General features: G+C 38.7%; 1 protein-coding gene across 2 annotated transcripts in view; it reads right to left on the bottom strand.

The window, feature by feature from the left end:
• The window catches only part of CD38 (CD38 molecule), a 68179-nt gene that overhangs the window by 21887 nt on the left and 27661 nt on the right, over window positions 1-18631 (bottom strand). For both annotated transcript variants that reach the window (XM_021668215.2, XM_064365799.1), the window contains exons 2-3: window positions 12032-12161; window positions 48-183 (exon numbers count right to left, since the gene is read on the bottom strand). In XM_021668215.2, coding sequence (XP_021523890.1) covers window positions 48-183; window positions 12032-12161 — 266 coding nt within the window. The remainder of the gene's footprint in view (window positions 1-47; window positions 184-12031; window positions 12162-18631) is intronic.

Raw genomic sequence — 18631 nt, 5'->3', positions numbered from 1 at the left:
TATACCCTACACATCCCTGGGAAATCCCACAGGGCCCAGAGCCTCACCAGAAGTCTCAAATTCTCCACACCATGTGAGGTCATCAGCAAGGTAGCCTAGCAGTGTGTCCTCCAGGGTGAACATGTCCCTCTGGACCCGTGTGTACTGATGGGCCAGATCTTTTATTCTGCTCCAAAGAAGAGTCTAAGAAAAAATAAATACAATCTATTACTAAGATCAGTTTAGCATGTCAATAAATACATCCACAGTTTTGTAAATGAAGGAAAACAGGATATATCAGAGTAAATCACACTTAGAGGAAGAATTGTAGGCATCAATGATTTCTGTGTGCTAGAGAGTGGGGGAGAGAGAGAGAGAGAGTGTGTGTGTGTGTGTGTGTGTGTGTGTTTTCTAGGTCACATTGTAAATAAATGTATTATTCTAGGTTGGAGTAAAAAAAAGTCTCATCAAAACCTTATAATCAACATGGGATCACATCTGGAGGTGGCATTAGAGAGTTCCAATATTCCTAAGGTTATTTCCAAAAAAAACTTTGTCTATGTGCTATTTTCAGGAAGATGTACTCTTTGATTCTTAAAGAACTGTATAACCCCTTCCAATTTCCCTAAACACTTCCTACCCCTATCAAAAAAATATATATATACAATAGATATTTTTTAATTTAAGGGTCCATCTTAAAGGTACAGAGAGTCAAATTTCAGAATTACATTTCATGAATCTATTCATTCTTTTGTTTAAATTTTAATTTTAAGTTCTGGGGTACATGTGCAGGTTTGTTACATAGGTAAATGTGTGCATGGTGGTTTGCTTCACCTATCAACCTATCACCTAGGTATTAAGCCTAGTATGCATTAAATATTTTTCCTAATGTTCTCACTCCCTCCACCCCTACCCTGACAAGCCACAGTATGTATTTTTCCCTCCTGGTACTCTCATTTTCCAGCTCCCACTTATAAGTGAGAACATGCAGTATTTGGTTCTCTGTTTCTGTGTTAATTTGCTGAGGATAATGGCTTCCAGCTCTACTATGTCCCTGCAAAGGATATGATCTTTTTCCTTTTTATAGTTTTTTTTTTCAATTTTCTGTATATGGCTAGGCAGTTCTGAAGCACCAGTTACTAAATAGGGAATCTTTTCCCCATTGCTTGTTTTTGTCAGGGTTGTCAAAGATCAGATGGCTGTAGATGGGCAGTTTTATTTCTGAGATCTTTATTCTGTTCCATTGGCATATGTGTCTATTTTCATACCAGTACCGTGCTATTTTGGTGTCAGTATCCTTGTAGTATAGTTTGAAGTTGGGTAGCATGAAGCCTCCAGCTTTGTTCTTTTTGCTTAGGATTGTCTTGGCCATATGAGCTTTTTGGGTTCCATATAAATTTTAAAACAGTTTCTTCTAATTCTGTGAAGAATGTCAATGGTAGTTTAACGGGAATAGCATTGAATCTATAAATTACTTTGGGCAGTATGGTCATTTTCACAATATTGATTCTTCCTGCCCATGAGGATGGAATGCTTTTCAATTTGCTTTTGTTCTCTCTGAATTCCTTGAGCGGTGGATTGCAATTGCCCTTGAAGAGGTCCTTCACTTCCCTTGTTAGCTCTATTTCTAGGTTCTTTATTCCCTTTGTGAATGGGTGTTGATTCATGATTTGACTCTCCACTTGCCTGTTGCTGGTGTAAAGGAATGTTTGTGATTTTTGCACAGTGATTTTGTATCCTGAGACTTTGCTGAGGTTGCTTATCCCCTTAAGGAGTTTTTGGGCTGAGACAATGGGGTTTTCTCAATATTCAATCATGGCATCTGCAAACAAAGATCACTGGACTTCCTTTCTTCCTGTTTGAATAGACTTTATTTCTTTCTCTTGCCTGATTCTCCAGCCAGAACATCCAATACTATGTTGAATAGGAATGACGAGAGAGGGCTTTCTTGTCTTGTGCCAGTTTTCAAGGGGAATGTTTCCAGCTTTTGCCCATTCAGTATAATATTGCCTGGGGGTTTGTCATAAATGGCTCTTATTATTTTGAGATATGTTCCATCAGTACCTAGCTTTAACATGAAGAGATGTTGAATTTTATTGAAGGCCTTTTCTGCATCTATTTAGATAATCATGTGGTTTTTGTCTTTAGTTCTGTTTATGTAATGAATTACGTTTTTTGATTTGTTTATGTTGAATCAGCCTTGCATTCCAGGGATGATGCAAACTTGATCACGGTAGATAAGGTTTTTGATGTGCTGCTGGATTCAATTTGCCAGTATTTTATTGAAAATTTTTGCATCGGTGTTCATCAGGGATATTGGCCCTAAGTCTTCTTTTTTTGTTTTATCTCTGCCAGGTTTTGGTATCAGGATGATGCTAGCCTCATAAAATGAGTTAAGGAGGAGTCCCTCCTTTTCAATTTTTTGGAATAGTTTCAGAGGAAAGGATATCAGCTCCTCTTTGTACCTCTGGTAGAATTCAGTTGTAAATCTGTCTGGTCCTGGGCTTTTACCTTTCTTTTCTTTCTTTCTTTCTTTTTTTTTTTTTTTTTTTTTTTTTTTTTGGTGGTAGACTATGTATTACTACCTCAGTTACAGAACCTGTTATGTGTCTATTCAGAGATTCAGCTTCTTCCTGCTTCAGTCTTTGGAGGCTGTATGTGTTCAGGAATTAATCCATTTCTTCTAGATTTTCTAGTTTATTTGCACAGAGTTGTTTACAGTATTCTCTGATGGTTGTTTGTATCTCTGTGGGGTCAATGGTAATATCCCTTTTATCATTTCTTATTGTATCTATCAGATTCTTCTGTACTTTCCTTTTTATTAGTCTAGCCAGCAGCCTATATATTTTATTAATTGTTTTCAAAAAACAACCTCCTATATTCATTTATCTTTTGAAGGGATTTTTGCGTCTCTATCTCCTTCAGTTCTGCTCTGGGTTTGGTTGTTTCTTGTCTTCTGCTAGCTTTGGGATTTTTTTTCCTTGGTTCGCCAGTTCTTTTAATTGTGATGTTAGGATGTCAATTTGATCTCTTCCTAGCTTTTTGATGTGGGCATTTAGTGCTATAAATTTCCCTCTTAACAGAGCTTTAGCTGTGACCCAGATATTCTGATATGTTGTCTATTTGTTACTATTAGTTTCAAAGAACTCATTAATTTCTGGCTCAATTTTATTATTTACCCAAGAGTCATTCAGGAGCAGGTTGTTCAATTTCCATGTGATTGTGTGCTTTTGGGGAGTGAGTTTCTTAATCTTGAGTTCTAATTTGATTGTGCTGTGGTCTGTGAGACTGTTATGATTTTAGTTCTTTTGCATTTGCTGAGGAGTAATTTACTTCCAATTGTGTGATCAATTTTAGAGTAAATGGCATGTGGTGCCAAGAAGAATGTATATGCTGTTGCTTTGGCATGGAGAGTTCTGTAGGTATCTATCAGGTCTACTTGATCCTGAGTTGAGTTCAGGTTCTGAATATCTTTGTTAATTTTCTGTCTTGATGATCTGTCTAATATTGACAGTGGGGTGTTAAAGTCTCCTACTATTATTGTGTGGGTGTCTAAGTCTCTTTGTAGGTCTCTAAGAACTTATTTTACGAATTTGATGTTCCTGTGTTGGGTGCACATATATTTTTAATAGTTAGCTCTTCTTGTTGAATTAAACCCTTTATCATTATGTAATACCTTTTTTATCTTCTTTGATCTTTGTTGGTTTAAAGTTTTGTTTTGTCATGAACTAGGATTGCAACCCCTGCTTTTTTCTGTTTTCCATTTGCTTGGTAAATGTTCCTCCATCCCTTTATTTTGAGCCTATGTGTGTCTTTGCATGTGAGACGGGTCTTCTGTATACAGCACACCAATTAATCTTCACTCTATCCAGCTTGCCATTCTATGTCTTTTAATTGGGACATTTAGTCCATCTACGTTTAATGTTAATATTGCTATGTGTGAGTTTGATCCAGTTATTATGGTGCTAGCTGGTTATTTTAAAGACTTGTATATGTAGTTGCTTCATAGTGTCATTGGTCTGCGTACTTCAGTGTGTTTCTGTAGCGGCTGATAATGGTTTTTCCTTTCTGTATTTAGTGTTTTCTTCAAGAGCTCTTGCAAGGCAGGCCTGTGGTGATGAATTCCCTCGTCATTTGTTTGTTTGAAAAAGATTTTATTTCTCCCTCATTTATGAAGCTTAGTTTGGCTGGATATGAAATTTGAGGTTGGAGATTCTTTTCTTTAAGAATATTGAATATTGGCCCCCAATCTCTTCTGGCTTGTAGGGTTTCTTCTGAGAGGTCTGCTATTAGTTTGATGGTCTCCCTTTTGTAGGTGACCTGGAGACTCTGATGATTATGTCTTGGGGTTGATCTTCTCATGGCATATCTTACTGGGGTTCTCTGGATTTCCTGAATTTGAATGTTGGCCTGTCTTGCTAAGATGAGGAAGTTCTCCTGGATGATACTTTGAAGTGTGTTTTCCAACTTGGTTTCATTCTTCCTGTCTCTTTTAGGTACCCCAATCAGTCATAAGTTCTTTTTCCATAATCCCATAGTTCTCAGAGGTTTTATTTCTTCCTTTTCATTCTTTTTTCTGTAATCTTGTCTGCCTGTCTTATTTCAGCAAGATAATCTTCAACCTCTGATATTCTTTCTTCCATTTGGTCTATTCGGTTATTGATACTTATGTTTGTATTGTGAAGTAATCATGTTGCATTTTTTCACTCCATCAGGCCATTTATGTTCCTCTCTAAATTAGTTATTCTGGTTAACAGCTCCTGTGTTTTATCATGGTTCTTAGCTTCTTTGCATTGGGTTAGAACATACTCCTTTAGCTCAGTGAAGTTCATTATTACACATCCTCTGAAGCTTATTCTGTCAATTCATTCATCTCAGCCTCAGCCCAGTTCTGTGCCCTTGCTGGAGACGTGTTAAGATAATTTGTAGGAGAAGAGGCACACTGGCTTTTTGAGTTTTCAGCATCTTTGTGCTGATTCTTTCTCATCTTCATGGGTTTATCTACCTTTTTTATCTTTGAGATTTCTGACCTTTGGTTGGGTTTTCGTGGGGTCTTTTTCATTGATGTTGTTGCTTTCTGTTTGTTTTTCTTTTAGCAGTCAGACCCCTCTGCCATAAAGCTGCTGCAGTTTGCTGGGGGGTTCACTCCAGGCCCTACTCACCTGGGTTCCTCCCGCACCTGAAGGTATCACCAGTGGAGGCTACAGAACAGCAAAGGTGGCAGCCTGCTTCTTCCTCTGGGAGCTCTGTCCCGGAAAGGCACTAACCTCACACTGGCCAGATGCCACTGTATGAGGTGTCTAGAGACCCCTTTTTGGAGGTTTCACCCAGTCAGGAGGAATGGGATCAGGGACCCACTTAAATAAGCAGTCTGGTTGTCCTTGGTGGAGCAGGTGTGATGTGCCGGGGAATCCCCCTCATCCTGGCTGCCCTAACTCTCCAGAACTGGCAGGCAGAAAAGTCTAAGACCACTGGCCCATGACACCTCAGCTGCCCCTCCTCCTAGGGGCTCCTCTGAGGGAGATCAGAGTTCTGTCCATAAACCCCTGGCTGGGAAGAGATTGGAGTCTCACTTAAAGAAGCAGCGTGGCCACAAACTGTCATAGCTGTTGAGTTGTGCTGTGGGGAACTGCTCCCCATCCAAACTGCCCAGTCTTTCTGGTGCCAGCAGCAGATGAAAACGGTAAACTGGAGCTGCTGTGATGGAGGCTTTCCCTCCCCAACCAGAACTCAGTCTTCTTAGACAGTCTCCAGCCTGCTGCACTGGCCAAAGGGGATTCCAAGCCAGTGGGTTTCAGCTTGTGGGGTTCTGTGGAAGGGGGGACCACTGAGTGAGGCTGTTTGACTCCCTGGCTTCAGCCCCATTCCCATTGGATTGGGTGGATATCCTGCCTCACTGGAGTTCCCAGATCCAGAGTATGCAAAAACTCCTACGTGTCAGTGCCTGCCTGAGCTGTCCCCGACCCCAGCAGCCACTGTGAGTCTGACCACTTCTGTGCTTGGGATCCTAGGCCCTGGTGGCATGGGCTCACAAGGGGACTTCCTGATCTGCAGGTTGAAAGGATCTGTGGGGAAAGTGTGATTTTTAGGGAAGGGTAGCACAATCCCTTACCCCCTTCCTTGGGAGCACCTTCTGCCCCATGTAGCTCCTGATGAGCCGTCGCCTCACCCTGCTTTTCCTCGTTCTCCATATGTTACACCAATCATTTAGTCAGTCCCAATGAGAGAACCTGGGTACCTCAATTGAAGATGTAGAATTCATTCACCATTTTCATTCTTCTCAGGGGGAGTCACAGACCAGAGCTTTTTTTATTCAGCCATCTTGGCTGCTAAGAATCTATTTTGTCTTATTTTTTTTTTCTTTAAGTTCTCAGATACATGTGCAGAACATACAGGCTTATTACATAGGTATACATGTGCTATGGTGGTTTGCTGTACCTATCAACCCATCATCTAGGTTTCAAGCCCCAAATGCATTAGGTATTTGTCTTAATGCTCTCCCTCCCTTTGTACCCTACCCACCAACAGTCCTGGTGTGTGATGTTCCCCTTCCTGTGCCCATGTGTTCTCACTGTTCAGCTCCCACCTATGAGAATATGCAGGGTTTGGTTTTCTGTTCCTGTGTTAGCTTGCTGAGAATGATGGCTTCCAGCTTCATCCATGTCCCTATAAAGGACATGGATTTTATTTTGCCAGTATTTTATTGAGGATTTTCGCATCAATGTTCATCAGGAATATCAGGCTGACAATTCTTTTTTTGTTGTGTCTATGCAAAGTTTTGGTATTCAGGATGATACTGGCCTCATATAATCAGTTAGGAAGGAGTCCTTCTTTTTCTATTGTTTGGAATAGTGTCAGAAGGAATGGTACCAGCTCCTCTTTGTACCTCTGGTAGAATTTGGCTGTGAATCCACCTGGTCCTGAGCTTTTTTTGGTTGGTAGGCTACTCATTACTGATTGAATATCAGAACTTGTTATTGGTCTGCTCAGGGATTTGACTTCTTTCTGGTTTCATTTTAGGATGGTGTATGTGTCCAGGAATTTATCCATTTCTTCTAATTTCCTAGTTTATTTGCACAGAGGTGTTTATAGTATTCTGTGATGGTAGTGTGTATTTCTGTGGGATCAGTGGTGATATCCTCTTTATCATTTTTTATTGTGTCTATTTGATTCTTCTCTCTTTTCTTCTCTATTGGTCTAGCTAGTGGTCTATATATTTTACTAATCTTTTCAAAAATCCAGCTCCTGGATTCATTGAGTTTTTGAAGTGTTTTTTCATGTCTCTATCTCCCTCAGTCCTGCTCTCATCTTAGCTGTTTCTTGTTTTCTGCTGGCTTTTCAATTTGTTTGCTTTTGCTTCTCTAGTTCATTTAATTGTGATATTAGGGTATCAATTTTAGATCTTTCCAGCTTTCTGACATGAGCATTTAGTGCTATAAATTTCCCTCTTAACACTGCTTTAGCTGTGTCCCAGAGATTCTGGTATGTTGTCTCTTTGTTCTCATTGGTTTCAAATAACTTCTTTATTTCTGCCTTAATTTTGTTATTTACTCAGTAGTCATTTAGGAGCAGGTTGTTCAATTTCCATGTAATTGTGCAGTGTTGAAAGTGAGTTTCTTAATCCTGAGTTCTAATTTGATTGCACTGTGGTCTGAGAGACTGTTATGATTTCTGTTGTTTTGCATTTGCTGAGGAGTGTTTTCATCTAATTACATAGTCCATATTAGAATAAGTGTATGTGGCACTGAGAAGAATGTACATTCTGTCGATTTGGGTTGGAGAGTTCTGTAGAAGTCTCTTAGGTCTGCTTAGTCCAGAGCTGAGTTCAAGTCCTGAATATCTTGTTAATTTTTTGTCTCATTGGTCAGTCTAATGTTGACCAATATTAGACTGTTAAACCCTCCCACTATTATTGTGTGGAGTCTAAGTATTTTTGTAAATCTCTAAGAACTTGTTTTATGAATCTGGGTGTGCCTGTATTGGGTGCATATATATTTAAGATAGGTAGCTCTTCTTTTTGCATTGATCCCTTTACCATTATGTAATGCCCATCTTTGTCTTTTTTTTATTTTTGTTGGTTTAAAGTCTGTTTTGTCAGAGACTAGGATTGAACCCCTGTTTTTTTTTCTTGGTGAATATTTCTCCATCCCTTTATTTTGAGCCTATCTATGTCTTTGAAAGTAAGATGGTTCTCCTGAATACAGCACACTGATAGGTCTTGACTCTTTATCCAGTTAGACAGTCTGTGTTTTTTTAATCAGGGCATTTAGCCTATTTACATTTAAGGTTAATATTGTTATGTGTGGATTTGACCCTGTCATCATGATGCTAGCTGGTTATTTTGTACATTAGTTGAAGCAGTTTCTTCACAGAGTCATTGGTCTTTATATTTTTGTATGTTTTTGAAGTGGCTGGTACTGGTTTTTTCTTTCCATACTTAGTGGTTCCTTAAGGAGCTCTTGTAATGCAGGCCTAGCAGTGACAAAATCCCTCAGCATTTGCTTGTCTAGGAAGCATTTTATTTCTCCTTTGCTTATGAAGATTAGTTTGGCTGGTTATATAATTCTGGGTTGAAAATTCTTTTCTTTAAGAAAGTTCAATATTGGCTCCCACTCTCTTCTGGCTTTCTGCAGAGAGATCTGCCATTAATCTGATGGACTTCCCTTTGTAGGTAACCTGACCTTTCTCTCTGGCTGCCTTTAACATTTTTTCCTTCATTTCAACCTTGGAGAATCTGACAATTATGTCTTGGAGTTGTTCTTCTCAAGGAGTATATTAGTGGAGTCCTCTGAATTTCCCGAATTTGAATGTTGGCCTGTCTTGCTAGGTTGGGGAAGTTCTTCTGGATAATAACCTGAAGTGTGTTTTCCAACTTGGTTCCATTCTCCCTGTCACGTTCAGGTACACCAATCAATCATAGGTTTGGTCTTTTCACATAGTCATATATTTCTTGGAGGCTTTGTTCATTCCTTTTCATTTTTTTTTTCCTATTCTCATCTTCACATCTTATATCAGTAAGTTGCTCTTCAATCTCTGATACCCTCTCTTTTACTTGATCAATTCAAATTGATATTTGTTAATGCTTCACAAAGTTCTCATTCTTTGTTTTTCAGCTCCATCAGATCATTTATGTTCCTTTCTAAACTGGTTATTCTAGTTAGCAGTTCCTGTAACCTTTTATCAAGGTTCTTAGCTTCCTTGAATTGGGTTAGAACATGTTCCTTTAGCTCAGAGGAGTTTGTTATTACCCACCTTCTGAAGCCTACTTCTGTCAATTCATCAATCTCATTTTCCATCGAGTTTTCTACCCTTGCTGGAGAGCAGTTGTGATCATTTGGAGAAGAAGAGGCATTCTGGTTTTTGGAATTTTCAGCATTTTTGTGCTGGTTTTTCCTTCTCTTAGTGGATTTATCTACCTTTAATCTTTGAGGTTGATAACCTTTGGATGGGGTTTTTGTGGGGGAGTTCTTTTTGTTGATGTTGATGTTGTTGTTTTCTATTTATTAGTTTTTCTTCTAACAGCCAGGCACCTCTTCTGCAGGGCTGCTGCAGTTTGCCGAAAGTCCACTCCAGACCTTGTTTGCCTGGGTATCACCAGTGGAGTCTCTAGAACAGCAAAGATTAGTACCTGTTCCTTCCTCTGGAAGCTTCATTCCAGAGGGGCACCAGCCTGATGCCAGCCAATCACCAGTGGAGGCTGTAGAACAGTAAAGATTAGTTCCTGTTCCTTCCTCTGGAAGCTTCATTCCAGAGGAGCACCAGCCTGATGCCAGCCAAAGCTCTCCTGTATGAGGTGTCTGTTGACCCCTGTTGAGAGGTTGCTCCCAGTCAGGAGATGCAGGGGTAGGAGGAACCCACTTGAGGAGGCAGTCTGTCCCTTAGCAGAGCTGGTGTGCTGTGCTGATAGAATCCCTCTTGTCAGGAGCAGCTGCTGTCTTCAGAGCTGGCAGGCAAAAACTATTAAATCCACTGAAGCTACGCCCACAGCTGCCCCTTCCTCCAAGTGCTCTGTCCCAGAGACATGGAGGTTTTGTCTGTAGGTCCCTGACTAGGGCTGTTACCTTTCCTTCAGAGATGCCCTGGGAAGTGAGAAGGAATCTAGAGAAGCAGTCTGGCCACAGCCATGTTGCCACACCCAGCCCAGACTTCCCAGCCTCCTTAGCACTGTCATGGGAAAACTGCCTAAAGCTTCAGTAACAGCAGACGCCCATCCCCGACACAGCTCCATCATCTCAGGTTGACTTCAGACTGTTGGACTGGCAGCAAGAATTTCAGCCAGTGATTCTCAGTTTGCTAGGCTCCATGGGAGTGAGACCTACTGAGTGAACCCACTTGGCTCCCTGGCTTCAGTCCCATTTCTGGGGTAGTGAACAGTTTTGTCTCACTGAGGTTACAGGTGCCACTGGGGTATGAAAAAAAACTCCTGCAGCTAGCTCAGGGTCTGCCCAAACAGCAGCTCAGTTTGTGCTTGAAACCCAGGGCCCTGGTGGCATAGACACACGAGGGAATCTCCTGATCTCAGTTGGAAATGTAGAAACCACCCACCTTCTGCATTGGTCTCGCTGCAAGCTGCAGACTAGAGCTGTTCCTATTCAGCCATCTTGCCCCTCCCCCCATTCATTCTTAATAGGAGTCAGAGGAGGATATTGGTTTAAAGCATGGGCCCTAAGATTCCAGTCCTTATTGAAGCCCAGCATTATCATCAATTATTAGGTGTTTCGCCTTGAGCAACCAAAACATCACTAAGCCCCACTTTCTACACCTGTAATATGGTAATGATAATGACTGAAATAAACTCATGGGGTGCTAGGGAGATTAACTGAGATAAATGCAAGTAAATTGCCTAGCATGCTATCCATTGTATAGTCACTTATTTGACAAATATCAGCCTGGGTTATCATTTTCCAGACAACTTTTCTGCATAGGGCATCGTACCTGGTGAATGGAGAAGTTTCACAATGACTCCAGCTCACCAACAATGGAATGAGAGGCTGTAATTTGTGGATGGAGTTAAGGGCTTCACAAACATAATTTTAGGCACATGGAATTTTGCCTTAAACATTGACTACAGAAAAGGTGCACTCTGATAGACCTTTTCCAATATAATCAACATATTAGAATCCAGGCCTCTGTGGCTCCAAGTATCATACCATTTATATTTAAACTGGTCACTTTCAAGCCTGCCAAATTTGGGCAACACTGGTCACCTAAACACACCAAGTCTCAGTTTTCTCACTGGTGAAATGGGGATGCTGACATCTGACCTGCCCATTCCACAGAATGGCTGTGAAGGCCTAAGAAGATAAGGATTAGGAGAGTCTTTTGTAAGCAAAAAAAAGGACTCTGCAAGTGTAACTTGGCATTGTTGTTATTATTACTACTAATAATAATAATATCATTGATCAGGGGAAAGTTTTGTAATTATAGAGTTTGGTTTAATTTGTTTGTTTGTTTGTTTGAGTTGGGTTTGGTGTTAGATTTTTTCTGCCTAATTTTTGGCTAAATCTCCTTTCCTATTTATCTGTCCCCATTTCTCTCTCTTACCTCTTTTCTCCAGATGTCCTAAATCTTAATTATATCATGGCCCCTCAATGGCAGCAAATTCCATTCCTATCAACCACACCCACCCTATAATGTCTGGATTTTTCCTCTTCCTCATTCTAATCAAAATTTGGTACTGGCTGGGCACAGTGGCTCACACCTGTAATCCCAACACTCTGGGAGGCCAAGGCAGGCCTCGAGGCGGATCACAAGGTTATCAAGACCATCCTGGCCAACATGGTGAAACCCCGCCTCTACTAAAAATACAAAAATTAGCTGGATGTGCTGGCACATGCCTGTAGTCCCAGCTCCTCGGGAGTCTGACACACAAGAATCATTTGAAACCAGGAGGCAGAGAATGCAATGAGCCGAGATCGCACCACTGCAGTCCAGTCTGGTGACAGAGTGAGACTCTGTCTCAAAAATAAAAATTGAAAAATAATTGGTCCTGTGCATTTTTACCTTTGGTTTTTATCCCCGGTTATAAAATCAATAGCTTGCCCCCAATTACCTTGTTGCAAGGTACAGTCTGATTTCCCAACTTCAGTAGTGACTGATAGTCTTCTTCTGTGATGTTGCAAGGATGTTTTGAAATAAATGCACTCTTGAATGCAGCCCATATGTTTTGACAGTCTACATGTCTGTGAGATAAAACAGAAAATAAAATAAAACATGAATTATTACATTTAAAAAATATTTTTGGAACATAGTTATTTTTTAGAATCTCATTTAGGAAACAACTATTATGTGCCAGGTAGTCCGTACATATCATTCCATCTAATACGTGGTCTACCAGAGATACAAAGAGAAGCTGGTACCATTCCTTCTGAAAATATTTCAAACAATAGAAAAATAAGGACTCTTCCCTAACTGAGGCCAGCATCATTCTGATACCAAAGCCTGGCAGAGACACAACAAAAAAAAGAGTATTTCATCCCAATATCCCTGAGGATCATAGATGCAAAAATCCTCAATAAAATACCAGCAAATCAAATCCAGCAGCACATCAGAATCTTGTCCACCATGATCAAGTCAGCTTCCGCTCTGGGATGCAAGATGGTTCAACATACACAAATCAATGAACATAACTCATCAAATAAACAGAACTAATGACAAAAACCACATGATTATCTCAATAGATGCTAAAAGTCCTTCAAAAAATTCAACATCCCTTCATGCTAAAAATTCTCAATAAACTAGGTATTGATGGAACATATCACAAAATAAGAGCTATTTCAGACAAATCCATAGCCAATATCATACTGAATGGGCAAAAGCTGAAATCATTCCCATCAAAAACAGGCATAAGACAAGGATGCCCTCTCTCACCACTAGTATTCAACATAATATTGGATGTTCTGGCCGGGGCAATCAGGCAACAGAAAGTAATAAAGGGCATTTATATAGGAAGAGAGAAAGTCAAATTGTCTCTCTCTGTAGACAACATGATTATATATTTAGAAAACCCCATTGTCTCAGCATAAAAAACTCCTTAAGTTGATAAGCAAGTTCATCAAAGTCTCAGGATATAAAATCAATGTGCAAAAATCACAAGCATTTCTAGACACCAATAATAGACAAGAAGAGAGCCAAACCATGAGTTAATTCCCATTTACAATTGCTACAAAGAGAATAAAATACCTAGGAATACAATTTCCAAGAGACGTAAAGGACTTCTTCAAGGAGAACTACAAACCACTGCTTAAGGAAATAAGAGAGGACACAAACAAATGGAAAATATGCCATGCTTATTGATAGGAAGAATTAATATCATGAAAATGGCCATTCTTTCTGAAGTAATTTATAGATTCAATACTATTCCCATTAAGCTACCATTGACTTTCTTTGTAGAATTAAGAAAAACTACTTTAAATTTCATATGGGACCAAAAAAGAGCCTGTATAACCAAGACTCTACCTGACTACAAACTATACTACAAGGCTACAGTAACCAAAACAGCATGGTACTGGTACCAAAACAGATACACAGACCAATGGAACAGAACAGAGACCTCAGATATAACACCACACATCTATAACCATCTGATATTTGACAAACCTGACAAAAACAACCAATGGGGAATGGATTCCTTATTTAATAAATGGTGCTGGGAAAACTGGCTAGCCATATGCAGAAAACAGAAACTGGATCCCTTCCTTACATCTTACATAAAAATTAACTCAAGATGGATTAAAGACTTAAATGTAAAACCATAAAAACCGTAGAAGAAAATTTAGGCAATACTACTCAAGACATAGCCATGGGCAAAGACTTCATGACTAAATCACCAAAAAAAATTGCAGCAAAAGCCAAAATTGACAAATGGGATCTAAACTAAAGACCTCTGCACAGCAAAGGAAATTATCATCAGAATGAACAGACAACCTATAGAATGGGAGAAAATTTTTGCAGTCTATCCATCCGACAAAGGTCTAATATCCAGAATCTACAAGAAACTTAAACAAATTTACAAGAAAAAATATAAAACAACCCCATCAAAAAATGAATGATGGATATTAACAGACATTTCTCAAAAGAAGACATTTATGTGGCCAACGAATATATGAAAAAAAGCTTATGATCACTGGTCATTAGAGAAATGCAAATAAAAACCACAATGAGATACCATCTCACACCAGTTAGAATGGTGATTATTAAAAAGTCAAGAAACAACAAATGTTGGTGAGACTGTGTAGAAACAAGAATGCCTTTACACTGTTGGTGGGAGTGTAAATTAGTTCAACCATTGTGGAAGACAATGTGGTGATTCCTCAAGAATCTAGAACCAGAAATACCATTTGTCCCAGCAATCCCATTACTGGGTATATGGCCAAAGGAATATAAATCATTCTAATATAAAGACACATGCACACATATGTTTATTGCAGCACTATTTACAATACAAAGACTTGGAGCCAACCTAAATGCCCATCAATGATAGACTGGATAAAGAAAATGTGGCACATATACACCATGGAATACTATGCAGCCATAAAAAAGAATGAGTTCATGTCCTTTGCAGAAACATGGATGAAGCTGGAAATCATCATTCTCAGCTAACTAACACAGGAAAAGAAAACCAAACACTGCAGGTTCTTACTTATAAGTGGGAATAGAACACATGGACACAGGGAGGGAAATAACATATACCAGAGCCTGTCAAGAGGTTGGGGGCAAGGGGAGGCAGAGCATTAGGACAAATACTTAATGCATGCCAGGCTTAAAACCTAGATGACGGGTTGATAGGTACAGCAAACCACCATGGCACATGTATTCCTATGTAACCTCCATGTTCTGCACATGTATCTCAGAACTTAAAGTAAAATTTTAAAAACTAACATATAAAAATCAATGAACATAATACACTACAATTTGTAGAATAGATGACAAAAACCATATGATCATCACAACAGATACAGAAAAACCACTAGGCAAAATCCAACTCCTTTGTTTTGAAAAAAGGAACATTAAGCAAGTTAGAAATAAAATGGAATTTTCTCAACCTGATAAAATTCATCTGTTAAACCCCACAGCTATCATTTTACATAATGATAAAAGACTGGATGCCCCCTCTTAAGATCAAGTACAATCCAAAGATGTCTGATTTTATCACTTATAGTCAACATTGTATTGGAGTTCTAGCCAAGGAATTTAGGTAAGAAAAAGAAACTAAACTCATCCAGATTAGAAAGGAAGAAGTAAACCTATCCCTTCATAGATGACATGATACTGTGTATAGAAAATTCTAAGAAATCCACAAAAAGGAAACTATTAGAACTAATAAACATTTTCAGCAAGGTTTCAGGTTACAAGATCAATATAAAAAAAACTGCATTTCTATATACTAGCAATAAAAAATATAAAATTGAAATCTGAAATTTTTTAAATTCCATTATATATTTTAACAAAATTGAATATTCCATAATAGCAGCAAAACAAAAATATTCTTAGAATATTAAGAATATTCTAAGAATATTAATATTCTTAGGAGTAAATACAACAAAGAATTACAGGACAGGAACACTGAAAACTACAGAACACTGTTAAAAATTAAAGAAGAACTTAACAAATGGAAAACAGTCTACATTCATGAATCAGACTTAATATTGTTAAGATGGTAGTATTCTCCAAACTGATTTACAGCTTCAATGCAATCCCTCTAAAAATCCCAGTTCCCTCTTTTGCAGAAATTAAGTTTATCCTAAAATTCATATGGAAATACAAGGAACACAGAAAAGGCAAAAATCATGAAAAAGAAAGCCAAAGTTTAAAGACACGCACTTCCTTATTTCAAAACTTACTACAATGCTACAATAATCGAGACAATTGGTACTAGCATAATGACATATTCCCAGGACCAGCTCTAACTGGCCTTACTCCATTGATAATAGGATGTCAAGTTATTTTGCAGGCACACAGCCAAAAAGTTGTAAGTCACACAGCCAAAGCCAATGCAGAAAAGAAGACGCCAACCTTGAATAACACCCAGAAGTAAAATTTTACTCCTGCCCCACCACAGAAGCAAAGGGTCAAGACATGACTGGAACCTGAGGGCCCAAACATTTTCAAAAGCAAAAAACCTGAGCCCAGGAATGTCCACTGTTAAGACCCCTTACCATACCTTACCATAAATGGTCTTGTTTAAAGTCCTTCCAGTCAAAACCTGCCCTACCAGTGTTTCTGCATACCAGCTTGACCTCCCTAACCCATAAAACTTGCCCCAGATCCCAGATGGGGAGACAGATTTGAGCTTTGCCTCCTGTTTCCTTGCGAGTCAACCTCACAATAAAGTTTTTGCTTTTCTCAAAAACCAGTTCCATAATATTGGTTTTTCTATCTGTCAGGCATCAAGTACATTGCTCAGTAATAATGATAGAAATATTGATTAATGGAATAAAGAGTCCAGAAATAAAGTCTTACAGTTATCATCAGTTAATTTTAGACAAGAGTGCCAAGGTCATTCAATGGGAGAAGAAAAACACTTTTCAACAAATGATGCAGGGACAACAAGATATCCACATCCAAAAGAATAAATTAGGACCCATATTTTACATCATATACCAAAATGGACTCAAAATGAATGAAAGACCTAAATTAGAAAATTCTTAAAGGCAAACATAGAATAAAAAATTGTCATAATCTTAGATTAGGCAATTATTTCTTAAATATGACACCAAAGCACAGCAACAAAAGAAAAAAGAAATAAATTACACTTTATCAAAATTAAAATCCTATGTCCTTCAAAGGACACCATCAAGAAAGTGAAAATAAAATTCACAGAATGGATTAAAATATTTGCAAATATTATTTCTGTTTCAGGACTTGTATCCAGAATAATAAAGAGCTCTTATAATTAAATAATAAAAGGATAACTCAAGTAACAAATTGGCCAAGTATTTTAATTCACATTTTTTCATAAGGGATATAAAAATAGCTAATAAACACATATATAAATGCTCAACATCATTAGTCACTAGGGAAATAAAAATCAAAACCAAGAGATAGCACTTACTACTCAGTAGGAGTGGGTTAGGGGTTGAGTTATGTCCCATCTGAAATTCAGATGATGACGTCCTCACCCCAGTACCTTAAAATGTGACCTTTTAAAAATAGAACAATTGTAGGTACAATCAATTAATGCAAGGGTGGCATCCAACAATCAACTTTTAATAAGCCCTCCCAGGCAATTCTGAGGCAAGTTTAGGTTTGAGAATCATTGGGTCATACACAAAAATGTGAAGAGTTCAGCAGTGCTTTCTTTCCAATATCTGAGCAGCATATTTCCACTTCATCCACACTTGCCTTTGAAAGCCGTGCCAGGAAACCATTATCAATCTGGTTTTCTCCATACATTATATTTAAGGAAAGAAAGCTTATTACATTATGTACTTCAGTGTCAATCAAAATTTATGGGGCACCATTGTGGACATTTTAGAGAAAAGAGATTTGGCAGCTATTTCACTTTAAGGGATCTTGTTTTAATTCCATTAATTAATGCAGTGGCCTCAGGTACTTCTCCAACTCCCTCGTAAAACTCTTCTACGTCTTTCCTTAGCAGCATCTTTGCAAACAAAGATGGAAGAATAAGAGAATTTTCCATTTTAAAATATCTGGCAGGAAAGAGAAATTAATGTGCAGAGCACCTACATGTACCAGATGCTCTCATAAGTTGTTCATATATAATCACCAAAACTTTTATTGAATCCCAGAGAATTAAAAGACCTCCAGAATTATCTTTATACTTCTTAGGTATATATACCATACTTCAAGAAACATTACCTCAGCATTCAAGAAAGTCTAGGTTTCAAATTTAACAGAACTCCTTGTTTAAATGGAGCAGAACTATAGAGCATTGGAGTTGAAGCAGACCTTGGAAGAGTTTGTAACTTAACTCTCTGCCCTTTCTACATCTTATGAATCTGAGCTTTCACTGTGCCCTACAAATAAGAGAAAATGAGGAGAGGCAATGAGAAATTGGGGGCAGGTTTTCTGAAGCTATTTGTCTTATCCTTAAAACCAAACACCTCACCTTGGTTGTGCAAGTCGATTTTTTTGTTGGTTTAAATATATATGATGAAGTAAAAAGGGATTGGGACTGCGGTAGACAGGGAGGGGGCAGATCTTTCCGGCTAAAGAGGCAGCAGAGAAGGACTGAGTCATTTCTGAAAGTTCAGTAATATTTTTCTTCAAAGATTCTTCTGTTCCAAAATTGGAAGCCTTAGTCATGGGAGTTCTAGAGGTGCTGCAGTTGGGACAGGGACATAGTGTGGCAATTGTTAGCTCAGCAGCTTTCCTGAGAGTTCACTCTGTGCCTGTGATTTGCTCCTTCCTAAGCCAGAAGTGCTGTTGGAAGTCCTCCTATTCAGAGGTTCTCGGTTCTGGCCACACTTCAAGGTCACCCAAAGAGCTTTGGAAAAGATGCAGTGCCGGCTTTCAGACCCACAAAGTCAGACTTGGGGAAAGTGGAAGACCCCAGAACCCAGAATATCTAAAAAAGTCTCACAAATGATTCTAATGGTCAACTAGGGTTGATGACAAGTAACCTAACAAAACCCTTTCATTTCACAAATGAGGAAATGAAAGTTTATAAAGGAATGTGACTAGCTCAAGG

Source organism: Aotus nancymaae, unplaced genomic scaffold (genome assembly GCF_030222135.1).
Source record: "Aotus nancymaae isolate 86718 unplaced genomic scaffold, 86718_ANA_hifiasm-v0.15.2.pri h1tg000006l, whole genome shotgun sequence".
Classification (NCBI taxonomy): domain Eukaryota; kingdom Metazoa; phylum Chordata; class Mammalia; order Primates; family Aotidae; genus Aotus; species Aotus nancymaae.
Note: the sequence above shows the minus strand (reverse complement) of the source record. Positions and strands in the feature narration are given on the sequence as shown.